Source organism: Pipistrellus kuhlii, unplaced genomic scaffold, assembly GCF_014108245.1.
Source record: "Pipistrellus kuhlii isolate mPipKuh1 unplaced genomic scaffold, mPipKuh1.p scaffold_m20_p_4, whole genome shotgun sequence".
Taxonomy (NCBI): Eukaryota; Metazoa; Chordata; class Mammalia; order Chiroptera; family Vespertilionidae; genus Pipistrellus; species Pipistrellus kuhlii.
Window position 1 is genome coordinate 78295747 of NW_023425540.1, and position 17907 is coordinate 78313653.

At 44.8% G+C, this 17907-nt stretch overlaps 1 protein-coding gene across 1 annotated transcript in view; it reads right to left on the reverse strand.

The window, feature by feature from the left end:
* Window positions 1-17907, reverse strand: part of TMC5 (transmembrane channel like 5) — a 54945-nt gene that overhangs the window by 2891 nt on the left and 34147 nt on the right. Inside the window, exons 10-18 of the mRNA XM_036409433.2 lie at window positions 16763-16918; window positions 15730-15881; window positions 13333-13411; window positions 12464-12561; window positions 10870-10965; window positions 7473-7548; window positions 7161-7294; window positions 4794-4967; window positions 2688-2766 (exon numbers count right to left, since the gene is read on the reverse strand). Coding sequence (XP_036265326.1) covers window positions 2688-2766; window positions 4794-4967; window positions 7161-7294; window positions 7473-7548; window positions 10870-10965; window positions 12464-12561; window positions 13333-13411; window positions 15730-15881; window positions 16763-16918 — 1044 coding nt within the window. The remainder of the gene's footprint in view (window positions 1-2687; window positions 2767-4793; window positions 4968-7160; window positions 7295-7472; window positions 7549-10869; window positions 10966-12463; window positions 12562-13332; window positions 13412-15729; window positions 15882-16762; window positions 16919-17907) is intronic.

The window sequence follows — 17907 nt, forward strand, 5'->3', positions numbered from 1 at the left end:
GTCGAAGGCCCGGGACAAATGGTTTATTGTCTCTCCCTTCCTGGAAGGGAGGGACAGAACCCTGCGTGGTACTCAGCATTGCTTGGGTCTGCCCTGTCCTCCCACCGAGAATGTCAAAGCTTATAGCTCTGCATCTAATGATATCAAATCTATGTCATTTGTCAAAGTTACCCGTGTTAATGGAATAGACCAAATTGAGTAATTCCCAATGGGAGGGGAAGGAAGGGAGTATGACTTCCCTAGGATGGCGAGTTGCTATCCTGTGAACCTGTTGTAGATAAGTGAGTGGCATGTTCCACCTGAGTTGAGGTGGGCTAGTGAGCATCACTGATGGTCTGTCCAGTCCAGGTCAATCCAGTTCCCATGCCCTCATTTTTCCTTCGATCTTCACCTGCTAATTTTACCATCCACTAGTGGATGTCACATGTTACAATTATTACTGTGCTATTTGTTTTATGATGGTTTTCTGTTCCCCTCATTCCTTCCACATCTATTAATTGCCATTCTTCTCTATGGAAGCACTGAATTTGGAAATTTAAGGCAATCAAATCATTGGTGAGCAAAATTTTTCTTTTATAGAGTTTCCACTAATAAATGCAGAAGAATTCTAGAATTTGAGAATCACTATTTTGTAATGCATAATGATATAAATGGATCTTCTCTAGGCAATACTTATCAAAGGCTGCAAGTCCATCAGAGATGAGGCTGAAGAGGAGCTTTACAATGGATGAGTCAGGCAAATAAAGCTTGGACCCACAGATCACTCTTAACATCACACACACAAAAGACAATCACATTTTGTACCTAAAATGCCATAAGAAGTGCATAGCATCATCCATGAAGTATCTGGCTAAAACGTTGAGTGTGAATCTAATCAGGTCTCTACATCTCACCACTAGTTTACAGGAAATAAAAAGTAACAAGAGCCCGATTGGCATGACTCAGTGGTTGAGCATGAACTTATGAGCCAGGAGGTCATGGTTCATTCCTGGTCAGGGCACATGCCTGGGTTGCAGGCTTAATCCCCAGTGGGGATTGTGCTGGAGGCATCCAATCAATAATTCTCTCTCCCTCTCCCTTCCTCTCTGAAATAAATTTAAAAAATATATTTTAAAAAGTGAAAAGAAACATGCCAGCCCGGCTGGTGTGGCTCAGGGGTGGAGCGTTGACCCAGGAACCAAGAGGTCACTCGTTTGATTCCTGGTCAGAGCACATGCCCAAGTTCCGGGCTTGATCCCAGTAGGGGGCGTGCAGGAGGAAACCAATCAATGATGCTTCTCTCTCATCAATGTTTCTATCTCTCTATCCTTCCCCTTTCCCTCTCTTTAAAAAAATCAATAAAATCATTAAAAAACAAAACAAAACCAAACCACACACACACACACACACACACACACACCCCAAAACATGCCAAACAGCACAGGTTGAAAATAAGATATATCCAGAATGTGGGAATTATTATAAGACAATGACCTGCTTTCTTCAACAATAAATGGCAGGAGAAGAGAGGAGGAGTAGACAGTTATAGATTGAAAGACACATTAAAGACATATCAACAAAATACAACATATGACACTTTTTCAGAACCTGATTTGAACAATCCTACCTAATGTAAAAAGACACTTAGTGAGATAATTGGGGAAATCTGACCATTGACTGAATATTGGATGATAGTAAGGAATTATTAAGTTTTCTTTTAGGTGTGATGATTGGTATTGTGGTTCTGTTTCTCTAAAAGTCTGTATATCTTAGGCAAATAGAAGTTTTTAAAAAATATATATCTTATTGATTTTTTACAGAGAGGAAGAGAGAGAGACAGAGTTAGGAACATCAATGAGAGAGAAACATCAATCAGCTGCCTCCTGCACACCCCCTACTGGGGATGTGCCCGCAACCAAGGCACATACCCCTGACCAGAATTGAACCCGGAACCCCTCAGTCTGCAGGCCGATGCTCTATCCACTGAGCCAAACTGGTTTCAGCAGCATATAGAAGTTTTTACAGATAAAATGATGTAAAGTCTAGGATTTTAACCCAGAGTTTGCAATGAAGGGATAGTGGCTAGATGAAATAAGGACATACAATTGCTGCCATGGCAGGTGTTTCCCAGTGGTTATAGCATCGGCTTGTGCACTGAAGGGTCGTGGGTTCAATTCTTGGTCAAGGGTATGCACCTGTGTTGCAGGTTTATTCCTCAGTCACAGTAAGGGAAAGTGTGGGAGGCAACCAGTCAATATGCCTCTCTCACAGTCTCTCTCTCTCTCTCTCTCTCTCTCTCTCTCTCTCTCTCTCCCTCCCTCCCTCCCTCCCTCCCTCCCTCCCTCCCTCCCTCCCTTTCTCCCTCTCTCCCTTTCTCCCTCTCTCCCTTTCTCCTTCTCTCCCTCTCTCCCTCTCCCACATACACACACTCTCCTTTCCTTCATTCCACGCTCTATGAAAAACAATGGGAAAAAATATCCTCATGTGAGGATTAACAGTAACAACAAGAAAAAAAGAATATATAATTGCTATACTTACCTGGCAGGGGAGATACCATGATCAAGAATATATAATTGCTGATGGTTGTCAGGGTGGTTTGTGGGCAGGTGGGGCTCATTTTACTATTCTGTTTGGGAATATGTTTGAACATTTCCATTATAAAATGTTAAAAAGGGGAGAGGATAACAGATGGGTCCAACAGAACTTACATTAATGATCTGTTCATGGAGCAGCTTGATCATAACCTTCCTTCCCTCTGTGATCTGCCAGTAAAGATAGGTGATGATTCTGGAAGAGAAAAGAAGAAAGAATGGTGGACATTTTGCAGGCTCTGAATTACAATTGGGTGCAAAGGAACTGAAATATTTGCTTGAAAATGGGTTTGTTCCTGGAAAGTTGTATCTGGTTGAATTATAGGCTGAGTACATTGTAGCAATGGCTGTCCCCATTCTTCACATGGAATCGCCTGAGAGGTGGTTAAAGGACTCACGCTGTGGCCCATCCTCAGATCAACTCATTGTGCTTCTCTGACTGTGGGCCAGACATCACTATTTAAAAAATGTACACGATTCTAATGTGCAGCCAGCATTTTTTTAAAAATATTTTTTAATTAAAAAAATATATTTTATTGATTTATTACAGAGAGGAAGGTAGAGGGATAGAGAGTTAGAAACATTGATGAGAGAGAAACATCAATCAGCTGCCTCCTGCATATCCCTTCCCTCCCCCGCATTGGGGACGTGCCCGAAACCAAGGTACATGCCCTTGACCGGAATCGAACATGGGACCCTTCAGTCCGCAGGCCAATGCTCTATCCACAGAGCCAAACTGGTTTCGGCCTGCAGCCAGCACTTATGAATCTGGATGGTGCTATTCAGACTTGAATGTGATACAAATTTCCTGAGACTTTGTTAAAATGCAGTGCTGGTTCTGCAGGTCTAGGGTAGGACCTGAGACTCCACATTTCATTTTTAAAAAATACATTCTTTATTGATTTCAGAGAGGAAGGGAGAGGGAAAGAGAGATAGAAACATCAATAATGAGAGAGTCATTGATCGGCTGTCTCCTGCACTGCCTCCTGCACACCCCCTCCTGGGGATCGAGCCCACAACCTAAGCATGTGCCCTTGACTGGAATCAAACCTGGGACCCTTCATCCACTGGCTGGTGCTCTCTCCACTGACCCAAACCAGAGAGGGCGGTTTCCAGATTTCTATCAAGCTCCCCAGTAAATTAGGAATTTGAAGGAGCAAGGCACTCGGAGAACTTTCCATTTTAAAGAAGCCAATGGCAACCTAGTGCTGAGGAGGAAGGCCTGACGGAGAGCCCGGTGTGTGTGTCTCCACACGAGGACCTGCAATCTCAGATGCCATCAGGGCTGGGCTCCAAGAGGGGCAGCCACGAGTCAGCCAACCAGGTGTTCATGCAGGAAATGGGCCCAGTCTTGTTGGATCTACTTGTTTACAAGAAGTCAGAAATTGATCTTTTTCTATTTGAAAATGAAAATACACGATCCTTTGCATCAATGATGCCCGACCCATTCCAATATGTTACAATCTCAGAAGGAATCACCCATATAACTGTCCTAAGCATTCTCATATTCTTAAAAAAAAATTTTAGTTTCATGTTATCTCTTATGAGGGGCAGAGCTGGTATTGCTTTCTTCATAAAACAGGCAAAAAACACATCACCACTCCCTAAGATAATATTAAACATTAAAAAACAACACCTTGCCTGCCGGTTTGGCTGGTGTGACTCAGTGGTTGAACATTGACCCTGAAACAGGAGCTCAAGGTTCAATTCCTGGTCAGGGCACATGCTGGGTCTCCAGGAGGCAGCATGCAGGAGGCAGCCAACCAATGATCCTCTCTCATCATTGAAGTTTCTATTTATCTCTTCCTCTCTCTAAAATTATATATATATATATCTCCCCAAAACTCAAGGGCAGCCCTGGCTGGTGTTGCTCAGTGGTTGGAGCATCAGCTCAAGCACCAAAGAGTCTTGGGTTCAATTTCTTGTCAAGGGCATGTACCAGTGTTGCCGGTTCCATCCCCAGTCCCGGTAACATGTGGGAGGCAACCAATCCATGTTGCCTCACATGGATCTCTCTCTTTCTCTCTCTAAAAAAAATCAATGGAAAAAATATCCTTGGGTGAGGATTAACAAAAACAACAAACAAATAAACAAAACTCAGGGGCAGCATCAGGATGATCCAGGACACTGAGCTATCGTGAAGCCCTTTGTTTCCCCACCAGACATCCCTGTGGCTGTCCACAGGTTGTGTTAGCAAAGTGTCTGCCAAGGTGCCCCACTTACAACACGATGAGGGTGAGGATGAAAAAGAAGTGCACGCTGCCAATGAGGTTCTGGTAGATCCAAACCACCCACGTGTAGCTGGGGCTGTTGCTCAGGGAGTCGATCCAGCCGTAAATGGAGTAAATGAAGAAGGGCAGTCCTCTGAACGGGCCACAGTTGGCTGACGGTTTCAATCTGGTAAAACATGGGACAGAAAAACGCCTCTAGTGCAAGACTCTGGTCAAGTTTGAACTATTGTATAATCAGGCTGCCCTTTCTAGGCTCTGCAATCAGCAATTCTTGCCTGTCCCACCCACACCTCCCTTCCAGAGGAAACCTCCCAGCCCCCGCTGGTGTACTTCATACTCGAGACCCACACTCTGAGGACCAGCGCTCGGACAGGAGTATCATCTGAGCCAGCGGTAGTCAATTCATGGTAGTCTCTGTGGTACCCTGGCTCAGAGAAATGAACTGGGGCAACCAGATTCTCTTTCATGGAGACTTGTACTCAGAAATAGGAAGAGGGGACCCTGTAATCTATGGAACCTGAAGGTGTGGCAATGATGGCCACGTGCACTCACTTGTTATGAGCAAGCAGAAACTAGAGGGCAACAAGGAACTGGTCAGGAAGAAATACAACAGAGAGTAGCAAGGAAATTGTGAAACAGAGTAGCCTGCTCTGAAGCCACTTGAATTGCCAATGGTTCCAGTTCCACATGTATTCTAAAAATCAACCTTTCCCTCCCTCCCTCCCTCCCTCCCTCCCTCCCCCCCTCCCTCCTTCCTTCCTTCCTCCCTCCCTCCTTCCCTCCCTCCCTCCTTCCTCCCTCCCTCCCTCCTTCCCTCCCTCCCTCCCTCCCTCCCTCCCTCCCTCCCTCCCTCCTCCTTCCTTCCTTCCTTCCTTCCTTCCTTCCTTCCTTCCTTCCTTCCTGTTTCCAGTTTTATTGCACTAGTACCAGTTACTGTGCTAGATAGTTAACCCTGGAGAATGCATAGTAAACAAAACAGACATGGTACCTGCCCTCCAGATGTCTGTTCTAATGGGAAAGATGGACAACCAATGAGCAAATAATGAACAATGATTCAAACAAAGGGCATTTCTGACTGTGAACTATGGAACAAAGAAAAGAAATTGGCCTGGGAGAAAGTAGAGGTGGAACTGACAATAGACAAGGATGGTCTTGAAGGTCAGAATTTGGAGATGACTTTTGAGCCAAGAACCAGAAGGTGAAAAGAGGGTCTCCAAGCAAAGGGGGTGGGGAGAGCTCTTCAAACAGAGAACCCTCCTCCATGTGGGAAGGAGCTCTTGGAGCCTCAGGAATGGAGCAGGAGCTGTGGGGCCACAGGAGGAAGGAGCCTATGGGGATGAGGGTGGAGAAGTAGGAGAGAGCCTGATCAGACAGTGCCTTTCAGTTGATTTAGATGCAGTTCTGTTCTTCAGGTGGAGGAACTGGCCTTTCTCCATTTTGTGGGAAGTGAGGAAGCTGAGCCGGTCATGAGGGTGGGCCCCTAACTCAGACTTTTCCCCTCACTTGGATGTAGTGTCTGTTGGCTCGCCAAGGAACCTGGGGTTTAACACTGCATTAAGTATGACTCTTTACTCTGATGTTTTCACAACTCGGGCTCGACTGACCCTGGAGAGACTGCCATTCCCTGGGCCTGGGCTATCCTACAAACGCAGTCTTTCATGAGCAAACCGACCAATCCAGAGCCAGCATTCCACCCTCTATGGAGCCCTCACACCTTGGGTCACTATTTCCTGCCCCAATCACTCCAGGGCCAGATAGCTGGCAACTCCAGACAACCCCAATCCCCAGAGCCCGCTGAAATCATTCCAACTAGCCAGTCCTTACCCTGCCTCACCATTCCTTCCCATGGAAGCCACAATAACGGCTCTTGCCCACCTTTCCCCACTGCTCCTTCTGCCTCCTGAACTACACTGGTGCCTGCCCATGGGCCCCCTCCATCCTTTTATTTAAAAAATATATAGTTTATTGATTTTTTACAGAGAGGAAGGGAGAGTTGGAGAGACAGAGAGTTAGAAACATCAATGAGAGAGAAACATCGACCAGCTGCCTCCTGCACATCCCCCACTGGGGATGTGCCTGCAACCAAGGTACATGCCCTTGACCGGAATCGAACCTGAGACCTTTCAGTCCACAGGCTGATGCTCAATCCACTGAGCCAAAAATGGTTTTGCCCCCCTCCATCCTTTGTGGTGGATTGTGCCCCCTTTGGGGGACCTGTGAATATAACAAATTATCTTTTCAGTGGCAGTCCCCTCCTGAGCTGTCGGCCTCACCAAATCTAAGTAATAACAAAACCTACATTTTAAAACACTCACCCACTCCAACTCTATAACCTCATCCCAAGGCCGTCATCTCCTACCTCCAGATGGTGATGGCCATGGTGCTTAGGACCCCAGTGAAGGACGGGAAAAAGAGCAAAAAGATGAAGAAAGTCATCATCTGTGAGGCCCGCCAGGCTTTGCTCGGAGGCTGGAAATTCATCCTCAGGCTGATCTGAAGAGAGAGGAGTGGCCCCTTACTGTCTGTGAGCAGGCCAGGGGGCCCCCAGCCAGACACTGGCTTCCTGAGCACCTTCTCAGCCGCCTCTACACCACTCCCCTCCTGATTCCAACCCCTCTGGCTCACATGTGACTGAGCCAAGCTGATTGGTTCCGACCTCAGACTGACTCACATTTTTGACGTAAAACATGATGAAGAGAGTAATCATTTGGATAAAGGGCAGCAGAGGGCAGAAGAAGGTTCCAATCCTGTGAGGGAGAGAGCATGAGTGTCAGAGATCAGGGGAGACATGCAGTGGGGACATATAGGTGTGGAGGGAATGGAAAGGGGGTGTATTTAAGCCTGCCTGGCCAGTGTTGCTCAATGGTTGAGGGTCAACCTATGAACTAGGAGGTCATGGCTTGATTCCCGGGGAGGGCACATGTCTATGTTGCAGGCTCAATCCCCAGAAGAGGGTGTGCAGGAAGCAGCCGATCAGTGATTCTCTCTCATCAATGATGCTTTAAGCTCTCTCTCCCTCTCTCTTCCTCTCTGAAATCAATAAAAATATTTTTTAATGTACTTAAGCTTAAGAAGGCAAATACTTAAAAATAATATTAAGTAAAAACAATGCAGGTGATATGTGAATATGCCAATAACAGTCAGGCTGGCGTACAAAAGACTCAAGTTTGTGCATCCCTAACATCACTCAATTTCTGTCCTTATATTATCTTCTTTTAAAGCTCATCATCAAAGGCAGTATTCTAAAACCATGGGGGCTAAGTCTATAATTGCCACTGAGAAAAGGAAAGAGGCGTGTATTTTCAATTGTGCTTATTTATGAATTATTAGCAAAAACCTTAAAGGCCCAGAAATAATAATGGCCATCTCTGATGGTAACTTTCCCTCACTTATAAAACATTTCTGAGTCAGGTGCTCACTACGCACTTAGTACGCCTCTCATTTAATTCTCACCTAAACCTGTGTAATAGGTACTATTATTATAGTAGGCAGTTAGACAGACAGGAGCAGAGTGCAAAGTGTGAAGGGGCCTAGGAATGGACAACTGTAGGATGGAATCTTGCCTTCAGGGTGACTTTTCCTCCCCTTTCCTATTACCAGTCCTGAGGTTTAGACGCCCTGGCCTTTCCTATTGCTAGTCCTGTGGTAGACCCCCTTCGAGGAGGAACAAGGTGCTGGAGAACACAAGCCCTTGCACCAGCGCTCCTTTAAGCACTAAGCCCAACAGAGAACATCTAGGCCTCAGTTGTGTTTCAGCCCCAGGCCCAGGAAAGCGGCCAGGCTCACTTAGGGCCAGCTGCATTGAGTAATGACCTCCGGCATTGGCGCTGACCAATTGGTGGAGACCACAACCCTGGAAAACTGATGCATGTTCTGTTGAGATCCTCTCCTGGGACCTTCCTTTAAAAGCCCCGAGGACAGAGGACCCAGCCCTCTCTGGAACAAAGCTCTCTCCGGCACCTGTGAGAACCTTCCCACATTTATGCCCCTGCTTTCTTCCTCTGAAGTTGCAAGGGCCCTTCTTTTGCCTCTGTCACTTGTTTCCTGAGCCCACAGAGGGCCAGTGAGCTCACTTCTTCTACAGCTCACATCTCTCTCTCTGACTTTCCAATAAACTTCTGCTTGCCTGTGAGTCTTGGCTCTGAAGTCCTTCTTAGCCAGAACTCAGATACAGTGCCAAGGTGGCTGAGCCAAATCCAATCTCAGGCAATTTTCTGGACAGTATGGCTCCCACTGATGGATTAGAAAACTGTTTAGAGAGAGTTCAATTAGGCACCCCTGTTGGTTGACATAATGTAGGCGAAAGGCTTTTATAAGCTGCCCAGTTGCCAGGGAGTAACCTGCAATGTGCAAATACGTCACCTAAACTCATAAAGAAAAAGTCCTCACAACCTCTAAAAAGAAATGCATTGACAATTCGTGAGTTATTTGAAGATAGCTAAATCACACAGGGCAGTTTTAAAAAGTCAAAAAAAATAAATCACTTTACAACTGGATGGCATATTGGAGATGGCAAAGTAGTTTCCATATATCATCTGACTCAATCCTGATCACAATTCAAAGGCATCTGTGATTAAGTGAATTTTATTTTTATTTGTTGTTACTTTAGTTAACCCTGACCCGAGAATATTTTTCCATTGCCTCTTTTTTTTTTTTAGAGAGAGTGGAAGGGAGGTGGAGACATGGAGGGAGAAACATCGATGTGAGGGAGACACATAGATTGGTTGCCCTCTGCACGTGCCCTGACCAGGACTGGGAATTGAGCCTGTCACTGAGGTGCGTGCCCTTAACCAGAATAAAACCTGGTCAAAGGCACGCACCTTCAGATAGGGCTGACGTTCTATCCACGGAGCCAAACTGGCTAGATTTTACAAATGAGGAGACAAGCTCAGAGAAGCTCAGTGACCTCAGTGAGGAGCAGAGCCAGCCCCAGATTCCAAGGTGTTTTTTTGTTTTTGTTTTTTTTGTTTTGTTATGGCAGACTAATAAACGAATACAGGGAGAACCTGCTTCTAATTCCAAATCCCCTGCTTTCAAATTAGCAAAATTTGACACACCATACAGAATTCTGGCCTTAATATCATCACGTTAAAAATAAATAAAAATAGTCGCTAGCCAAAATGGTTTGGCTTAGTGGATAGAGCGTCGGCTTGCGGACTGAAAGGTCCCAGGTTCAATTCCGATCAAGGGCATGTACCTTGGTTGCAGGCACATCCCTAGTAGGGAGTGTGCAGGAGGCAGTTGGTCTATGTTTCTCTGTCATCAATATTTCTAACTCTCTATCCTTCTACCTTCCTCTCTGTAAAAAAAAAAAAATCAATAAAACATATTTTAAAAAAATAGTCGCTGGCTATTGGTTTGAGTTTCTAGGTGAGCTTGTTAAATATTTGATGCAACTAGCTGGCTAGTCTCAAAAGACACATGCGCACTCACAGACCCACATGCACGTACAGAGCTGCTGAGATAGGCCACAGACCCCCAAGACTACGGAGGCCCCTCCGGTGTCACTCCATCCGTCAGTGTAGCAGACCAGGAATAAGAAATAAACAGCCCTCCTGCCTTTATTTCCCCACTTCTTTTGAATCATCAATCAAGGCTACGTACAATTTTTGACCCTAAGAAAACGAATACTGGCACATCTGTGTTGGGAAGATCATAGCGAGGTGGGGACTGTGGCAATTGGAGGGGCTCAGCCTGGCTCAAGACCCAGTCAATTGTTACCATATGGGAGATGGGAAGAAGCCAGAGATTTTAAATTTTAGGTGAAGCCTAAATATTTTTAAATATTTGATGGCTATTTCCAATTTTTAGAAAAAGCACTGTGTGAGATAATGCAAAACACACCTGCAGGCCAGATCTGGCCTGGGGCCTCCAGGTCGGGATTCCTGTTCTATTTTAATTCTTGCCAGAAGTCCTCGTAAAGGAGAAAAGGACATGGTTCTCAGACTGGCTAGACTTGGTATCCCACGTGCAGTTTTAGAAACAACAGATTCTGGGACTCGCCACCAAGCTCTGAGTCCACAGTCAAGCGGGAACCACTGGGCACACGGAAGATTCCCAAAACTTACCACACCAGTGTTTGTGCGTAGATCAGTTCTAGGACGTTCCTGGCAATGTCAAACTCCTGTAAGCCAAGGCTTGTGATAAACCGAGTCCCAATGACTCTGTGGAAACATACGGAGTTTAGCACCCAAAACCAGCAACTCCCTCCTTCAAAAGATTCCCCACAACCAACAAAGGAGACCCTCACCAGTTTGGAATAAATTCATAAGTTCCCTTACACATTTTTGAAAAGTTCCAAGTACAAGCATGTTTTTAAAGAGATAATCGAAGGAACTGAGGGAAGATGGAATTGACACAAGACATTCAAATGGGTGGGGATGGGAGGTACAGCTAAAGTAGTTAAAAAAAATTATAGAGAACATTTGTTACCTTATTATTTAAATTATCCCACCTGTTATCTTGTTTATACAACTGTCCCCCCTCCTTTTTTTTTTTATGACCAAATAAACTCAGTCTCTCACAACCCAAACAAATAGAAAATGTTACCATTTTGATTACTGTTGTCGAATTAATGGTCTTTCCCTGCTTCCAAATCCACAAGGAAGGAACTAAGGTCTGCATTTATGCTGAGGAAACTTGAGACCATTTTTATTTATTCACACAGAAGAGTTTCCAGTAAGAATTGCTGTCAAAATAACCTCCTAACACTTCTCACCTTTATGTCCAGACCCCAGGCAGAGGCTGTAATAGAAGTTAGTTTGGGAAGACTGAGTGTGAAATTTTGTCATTCAACCTACCCACTGAGGAGAGAATAGGCATTGTATCATGCCACCTTATTACTGTGGCAGCTTGTAGAAATATGTAAATGTCTCTAAGAAATGACATATTCATGACATTATTTAAAAATAAATATATAAATAAATAAACAATAGGGATTTTTATGTGGGCTAATAATGATGACACTGCCTTGATTCTGTACATCTTGGTTCTACAATAAAAATTAGTACCTTAACTAAATCCAATTAAGTGAATCATGAGATTAATCTATATGTCCTGGCATGGAAAGGTGCCAGAACATTGTGATTAGATTAACAAAAGCAACCTCCACACTGATTTTTCAGTGTGACCCCATTTTGTACATCTATCTATATAAAAGCCTAATATGCAAAGTGTCCCCTTGGGAGTTCGACCGACAGGGAGTTCGATTGCTTGCTATGACTATCAGGGGGCGGCACAGAACAAAGGAAGGCCCCAGCCAGTAGCTGTTAGGATCCCTACTCATGCACGAATTTTGTGCACTGGGCCTCTAGTACATATAGAGCAACATGTGCTTAGAAAAACCTGGAAGAATATACACTAGAATATTAAAATGATTTGTGGTGAATAAGATCTCAAATGACTCTCGGTTTTCATGTTTTATTCTAGAACTTTTTTTTTTTTTTTTTTTTTTTTTAAAGAGAAAGTTGGAAAGGGCCAATTGGACCAAAAGAACTTTGACAATAGGACTGTCAGGCCAAGGTGAAAGTTCAGTTAATCCAGAAGAAAACAATATCCCAAGGACAATGGGCAGATTTAGAGCAATGCATTCTTAGAGAATGTGAAGGGCCCACACTTCTTGCTCAGTAGAGGCAATGGCTCCCAAGGCAGACAAATATTTACCTCCTCAGAAACTCCCCCAGGAAGGAATCAGCCAGAGAGAACACAAAATCCATCAGAAGGAGCCGGTAGATTTCTTGGCCAATCACTGTTTCCCAACACTGGAAGGCAAACAAAAGTCAGGCTGTGGGAAGGGGCTGTTGCCTCCTCTCAATTTCCATCTGTTCCTGGCTCCCTGTACTCACGAGGGCCTGGCTGGTGGCTCAGTCTGCTGGAGTTTTGAGTGCCCAGAAAAGCAGACTCACTCTTGGTAGAAATGCATCATTAGACCGAGTTTGTTTTCAGGGTATTTACTCCTTTTTTGGTGATGCTTCTTTCTTCATTAAGGCTTGCCCTCCACATGCAACCAAATTTTCCCTTCTCACTCTCTCCTTTAAATACTTGTCATTCCTGTCCCCTATGCCTTCTGGATCCCATTTCTCCGCCAGGGACAATCAGCTTCTTTAGGAGAGCAGGAGGAACCTATGGCTAATAATGCCTCTGCTCCTTTTGTTCATTAACCTTATGAAAAATCAATTAATATCTGCTAGATTAAGAAAATAGCCTAGAGGTATATTAGCCAGTTAGCACAAACTGGAAGGTTGAGTCAGTTAACTCGGCAGGAAGTTAGTACAATGAGCTGATGGACTGAGTAAGAGCTTTCAGATTTGGCTGAATGAGGAGAGGGAAGTTTTGGAGACACAGCCCAAGGATGGGCAGGTGGATGGATGAATGAAATGATAAATGGACAAATGAATGGACAGGTAGAAGAATAAGATATTTGCTCTAATATCATGAGCAGAAACTCGTGAGGAACTTGAGAAATTTGCTTCCTCTCTGGTGGTCAAAGACTAAGAAACCAAAATTAAGGCAGGACAGCATGGAAAGCTCACCTTTTCATCAGCCGGGGCCACAATGTTGAGCCAATAGTAACAAAGAATTCCAATGATTGATATTTTCAAAAAGATGTTTCTAAATAATAGAAGAGAAAACAGCTACCATTACTGTCTATGGCAGTCATTAGTGCTGTTCTCCAGTATTTCCTTTTGGGTACAAAGTAGGATAGAAATTCTTGCCCCACTGTGGTTGAGTGGGGCTACGTAAGTAGTTCTGGCAAATGAGTTGTGAGCAAACGTGATGTGTGTTACTTTATGTCACTTCTAGGCTGGAGATTTAAAAGCCAGTGAGAACCTCCCCACTACCCACCCCAGGAACTTACTGTCTTCCCTCTGGAATGGTCATCAGCAATATTTGAGATGATTGTTGCTCTCTCAGCCTGGATCCCTGAATGACTGACATGAGCACAAAACCCTGCCAATCCACAATGGGCATGTAGCATGAACAAGAAATATACCTTTGTTTTTTTTAAGCCACTGAGATTTGGGTCACAGGAGATGTTTGTTACCTAAGCATAACCTAATTTATTCTGATTGATACACACTGTTTTGGTGCATCTCAAAATCTGATTTCACTTTTCATTATAATAGTAATCTATTCGTTGGGTGCTATCAGACAGTACACTGTGTTAAGCACTTTATTAAAGCATCCCTCTTAATCTGTACAACTCTATTATCGAGTAGACAGCATTTTATACCTATCTTTCCAATGAGGGAACTGAAGCTCAGAGCGATAAAATAACTTGCCCAAGATCACACAGCTTATGAGGGGCATGAAAAAGATTCAAACTGAGGACTATCTGATTTCACAGCCTCAGTTCTTAAACTCAGTTATTTAAGTCAACATCTGCTGGTTTTAATACGGCTTCAGGATTGGTGTGCTAGGATTCATGTGTCACTGGATTAAGATGACCAGACGTCCCGCTTTTGGGGGGACAGTCCCGATTTTCAACAAATTTTCTCGCGTCCCACAGCGTTTTAAAAAAGTCCCGATTTTTGGAAAGATTGGAAAGATTCTTTCCAAAAATCGGGACTTTTTTAAAACACCATGGGACACGGGAAAAATTGTTAGAAATCAGGACTGTCCCGCCAAAAGCAGGACGATCTGATCACCTTACACTAGATGTGCCGTGATCAGCCTGGGCAGGGGTGAACCTGATGTGGGGGATGAGAGAGGGGAAGGGCGGTAAAGGATTAAAGAAGAAAGACAAGAGAATAAATCTGGGGCGAGGTGGGGTGCTAGCCTCAGATTTACAGGCTATGGCAATGTCTCTCCATCCGAGCTGTTTTGTCGGATGGAGAGACAGTGTCACAGTCTGTAACCTGAGTATTTTATGGTTAGATCGAACCAGGCAAAGCAAAGGCATGGTCAAGATGTTTACCATGTTCTCGCGGGTTTTGAATCTACTCAATTATAAGCACCTGAACTCTATCAAGCTTTGTTTTGGCTGCACTTGCTGCACCTCCCACTTAGCCACATGGGACCACAGGTTCAGACCACAAGGTCAAGCCCTACTATGACCCTCAATATCTTCTAGATTAGTGCCTTAGTATGCTGTGATATTGTGAGTTATAAGAAATACTTATTTGGTCTTGGGCCCCGTTTCTGGCACAGAGCTCCTAAAAACCCTTCCTTGGAATTTTTTACGTGAGGAGAGTGATAAAAAAGTGTCTTTTGTTTGGTAAGGAGGGGCTTTGAAAAATATCTAGAAGGTTGGAACTTTCAGTCTAACATATCTTTATTTTGCCTTGCATTGTACAGCCTTATCGTCGTAAACACCATCACAGCAAAGAACTGGTCAAGGAACCAGCTAAGAAGCAGCAATAAGAACACAATTTGGGTAGTTTTATGCCTTATTTACCAAAACCCTGCGATCACCTCTAGCACATACAGTGCTTCTGTGGGAATCAGAGTAAGGCATCACCAGGCCCAGCCAATGAATTGCCAGAAGCACTCCCTCCGCCTTCCTTTGGGCGGTTAAATTACCAAAAATGTGCCTCTCCTTCTCGGCTGATGCAGAGGGTACCAGGGCTCACAAGCTGACTCGTGGACACACCGGAGGACTTCAGTCCCCAGACAATGCCTCAGCCAGGAACCTGTGTGCCCTGTGCAACCTGCCTGTCTGTCCATCCTACACCTGAGAACGAGTTAATCCTTAGGCTGGTAGTAACTGGGAAAGATAAGTCATTATTTTGAGCAAAAGGCAGATATAACTGAAAGCCTGTATTGTCTCTGGACTCTTTGGATTTTATGGTTATTTACCAACACCATACAAAAAACCACTATATTCTTGAAATTTCCCCTGGAAAACTTGAGCATAACCCTTTCTAGCTGCCACTCTACTTCCTTCTGTGAAAACGGGGGCTGGTGTTGGGAGTGACAGACACACGTACCGGATCAGGAGGACATACACTTCCTGCCGCGGGATCTCGTAGTGCTCCACCAGCCCGAACATGGAGTAGAAGCGAGGCACCGCCAGGTTGATGCAGGACACGACGAAAGGCAGTAACAGCGTCGCCCCGGGGTTCTTCTGGCTCTTCAGGAACTACAGGGGGTGGAGGGAGAGAATCAGATGTGCACTGGATCCCTCTTTGCCTCGCTCAGAAGATCCCTCACCGTTGGAAAACCCTGGAAGTAGTTCCTCTGGGGTTAGCTATTAAGTTCCTGGTTATTGAGCAGTTACCTGCACAATATTGGGGCAAGCATTCACTACCCACATGATTGCAGCCATCGGGTAAAGTCTGACTTAACAGACGGGCAAACTGAGACTCAGGGTTTCCTCGGCCTAGCCTGTACCCTCTTGCAATCTGGAACCCCTTTGGGGGTGTTGGAGAGCTGGTTTCGGCCCGATCCCGCAGGCCAGACCGAGGGACCCCACTGGTTCATGAATTCATGCACCGGACCTCTAGTATAATAATAAAGGAAGAGCCGAAACCAGTTTGGCTCAGTGGATAGACCATTGGCCTGTGGACTGAAAGGTCCCAGATTTGATTCTGGTCAAGGGCATGTACCTTGTTTGTGGGCACATCCCCAATAGGGGGTGTGCAAGAGGCAGCTGATCGATGTTTCTAGCTTTCTATCCCTCTCTCTTCCTCTCTGTAAAAACTCAATAAAATATATTTTAAAAAAAGAATATTAAAAAATAATAATAAAGGAAGAAACCAGCCAAAGTTCCCATCTCTCCACTAGCCCAGAGTGTCTTGGGCTAAGTCGTGCACACACATCACCTGGGAACGTTGCTAAGATGTGACTCTGAGTCCATGGGCTACAGGAGGGACCTGAGCTCCTGCATTTTTAAACAGGTTTCCAACTGATGCCCATGGACCCAGTTTGAGTAGCAGGGTCCACTTCCCTCTCCCCTCCAGCATCCCACCCTTCACCTGTTCTCTGTGCTCTGCACCTTGCTGCGTCTGGCTCTCTGGTTACCTCTAAGTTGTTCTCAGCCAGGTAATAAACAGCCGCACAGCAGGCAGTGGCCATTCCGGTGGAGACAACCCAGGCTGCCAGATGGACAGACAAGCGGGTCAGATGCTGACTCAGCGTTAGCTTGCCGTTCTCCTGAAGGATTTCTGACAGATTCTCCTATAAACATAAGGAAGTCACAATGGCCTGCAGGGTTAATACTCTTCATTCCCAGAGACCCAAATCCACCCCAGATCCACAGGAGAGAGACAGGGAAAGTTCATAATGAACAGGAATTATGGGAGACCCCATGGGAAAAATCTCAAATGGGCAAGAACTTCCATAACTGCATTAAATGCCGCTTTTAATTGTAGAGGTACAGATAGGACCAGCAGATTGGGACCGTACACTGAGGAAAGTACACTGAGGTCATGAAACTCTTGAAGAATAAGAAGTTAACATCTGCAACCCTCTTTTTAAAGAAATATATGTTTCATTTATTTTTTACAGAGAGGAAGGGAGAGGAATAGAGAGTTAGAAACATCCATCAGCTGCTTTGTGCACACTCTCTACTTGGGATGCGCCCACAATCAAGGTACATGACCTTGACTGGAATCGAACCCAGGACCTTCCAGTCCACAGGCCGACGATCTATCCACTGAGCCAAACTGGTTAGGTTGCAACCCTCTTGACAGTGCCCCTTTGTTTATGCATTCTGCTTGCTCTCTCTCTCTATTTTCTTTTTTTTTTTTAAAGACAAGGGTTTTTCGGCATTTGGGGCCAGAGAGTTCTGTGTGTGGCAGCTGTCCTGTGCATAGCAGGATGTGTAGCTGCACTTACACACTACATGCCAATAGCACCCCCACCCCTCCCAAATTGCATAACAACCAAAAAAGTCTCCAGACATTGGCATATATCGATATTTCCTGAAGGGCAAAACTTTCCTGGGTTGAAAACCACTGGATAAAATTTTAAACCTGGTGCTATGAGGTCAAGAAGTATTTACATTTCACATTTCGTAAGTTGCTGAACTGCCCACTAGTAAGCTTGTGCCAATTCCAAAGCCACGTGTCGTGTGAAAATGTCCATCTCCCTATTCCATCATAAGCACCGGGCACCATGAATATTTTTTCTGTGTTTTGGGGGTGTTTTCTTTATATATATATATA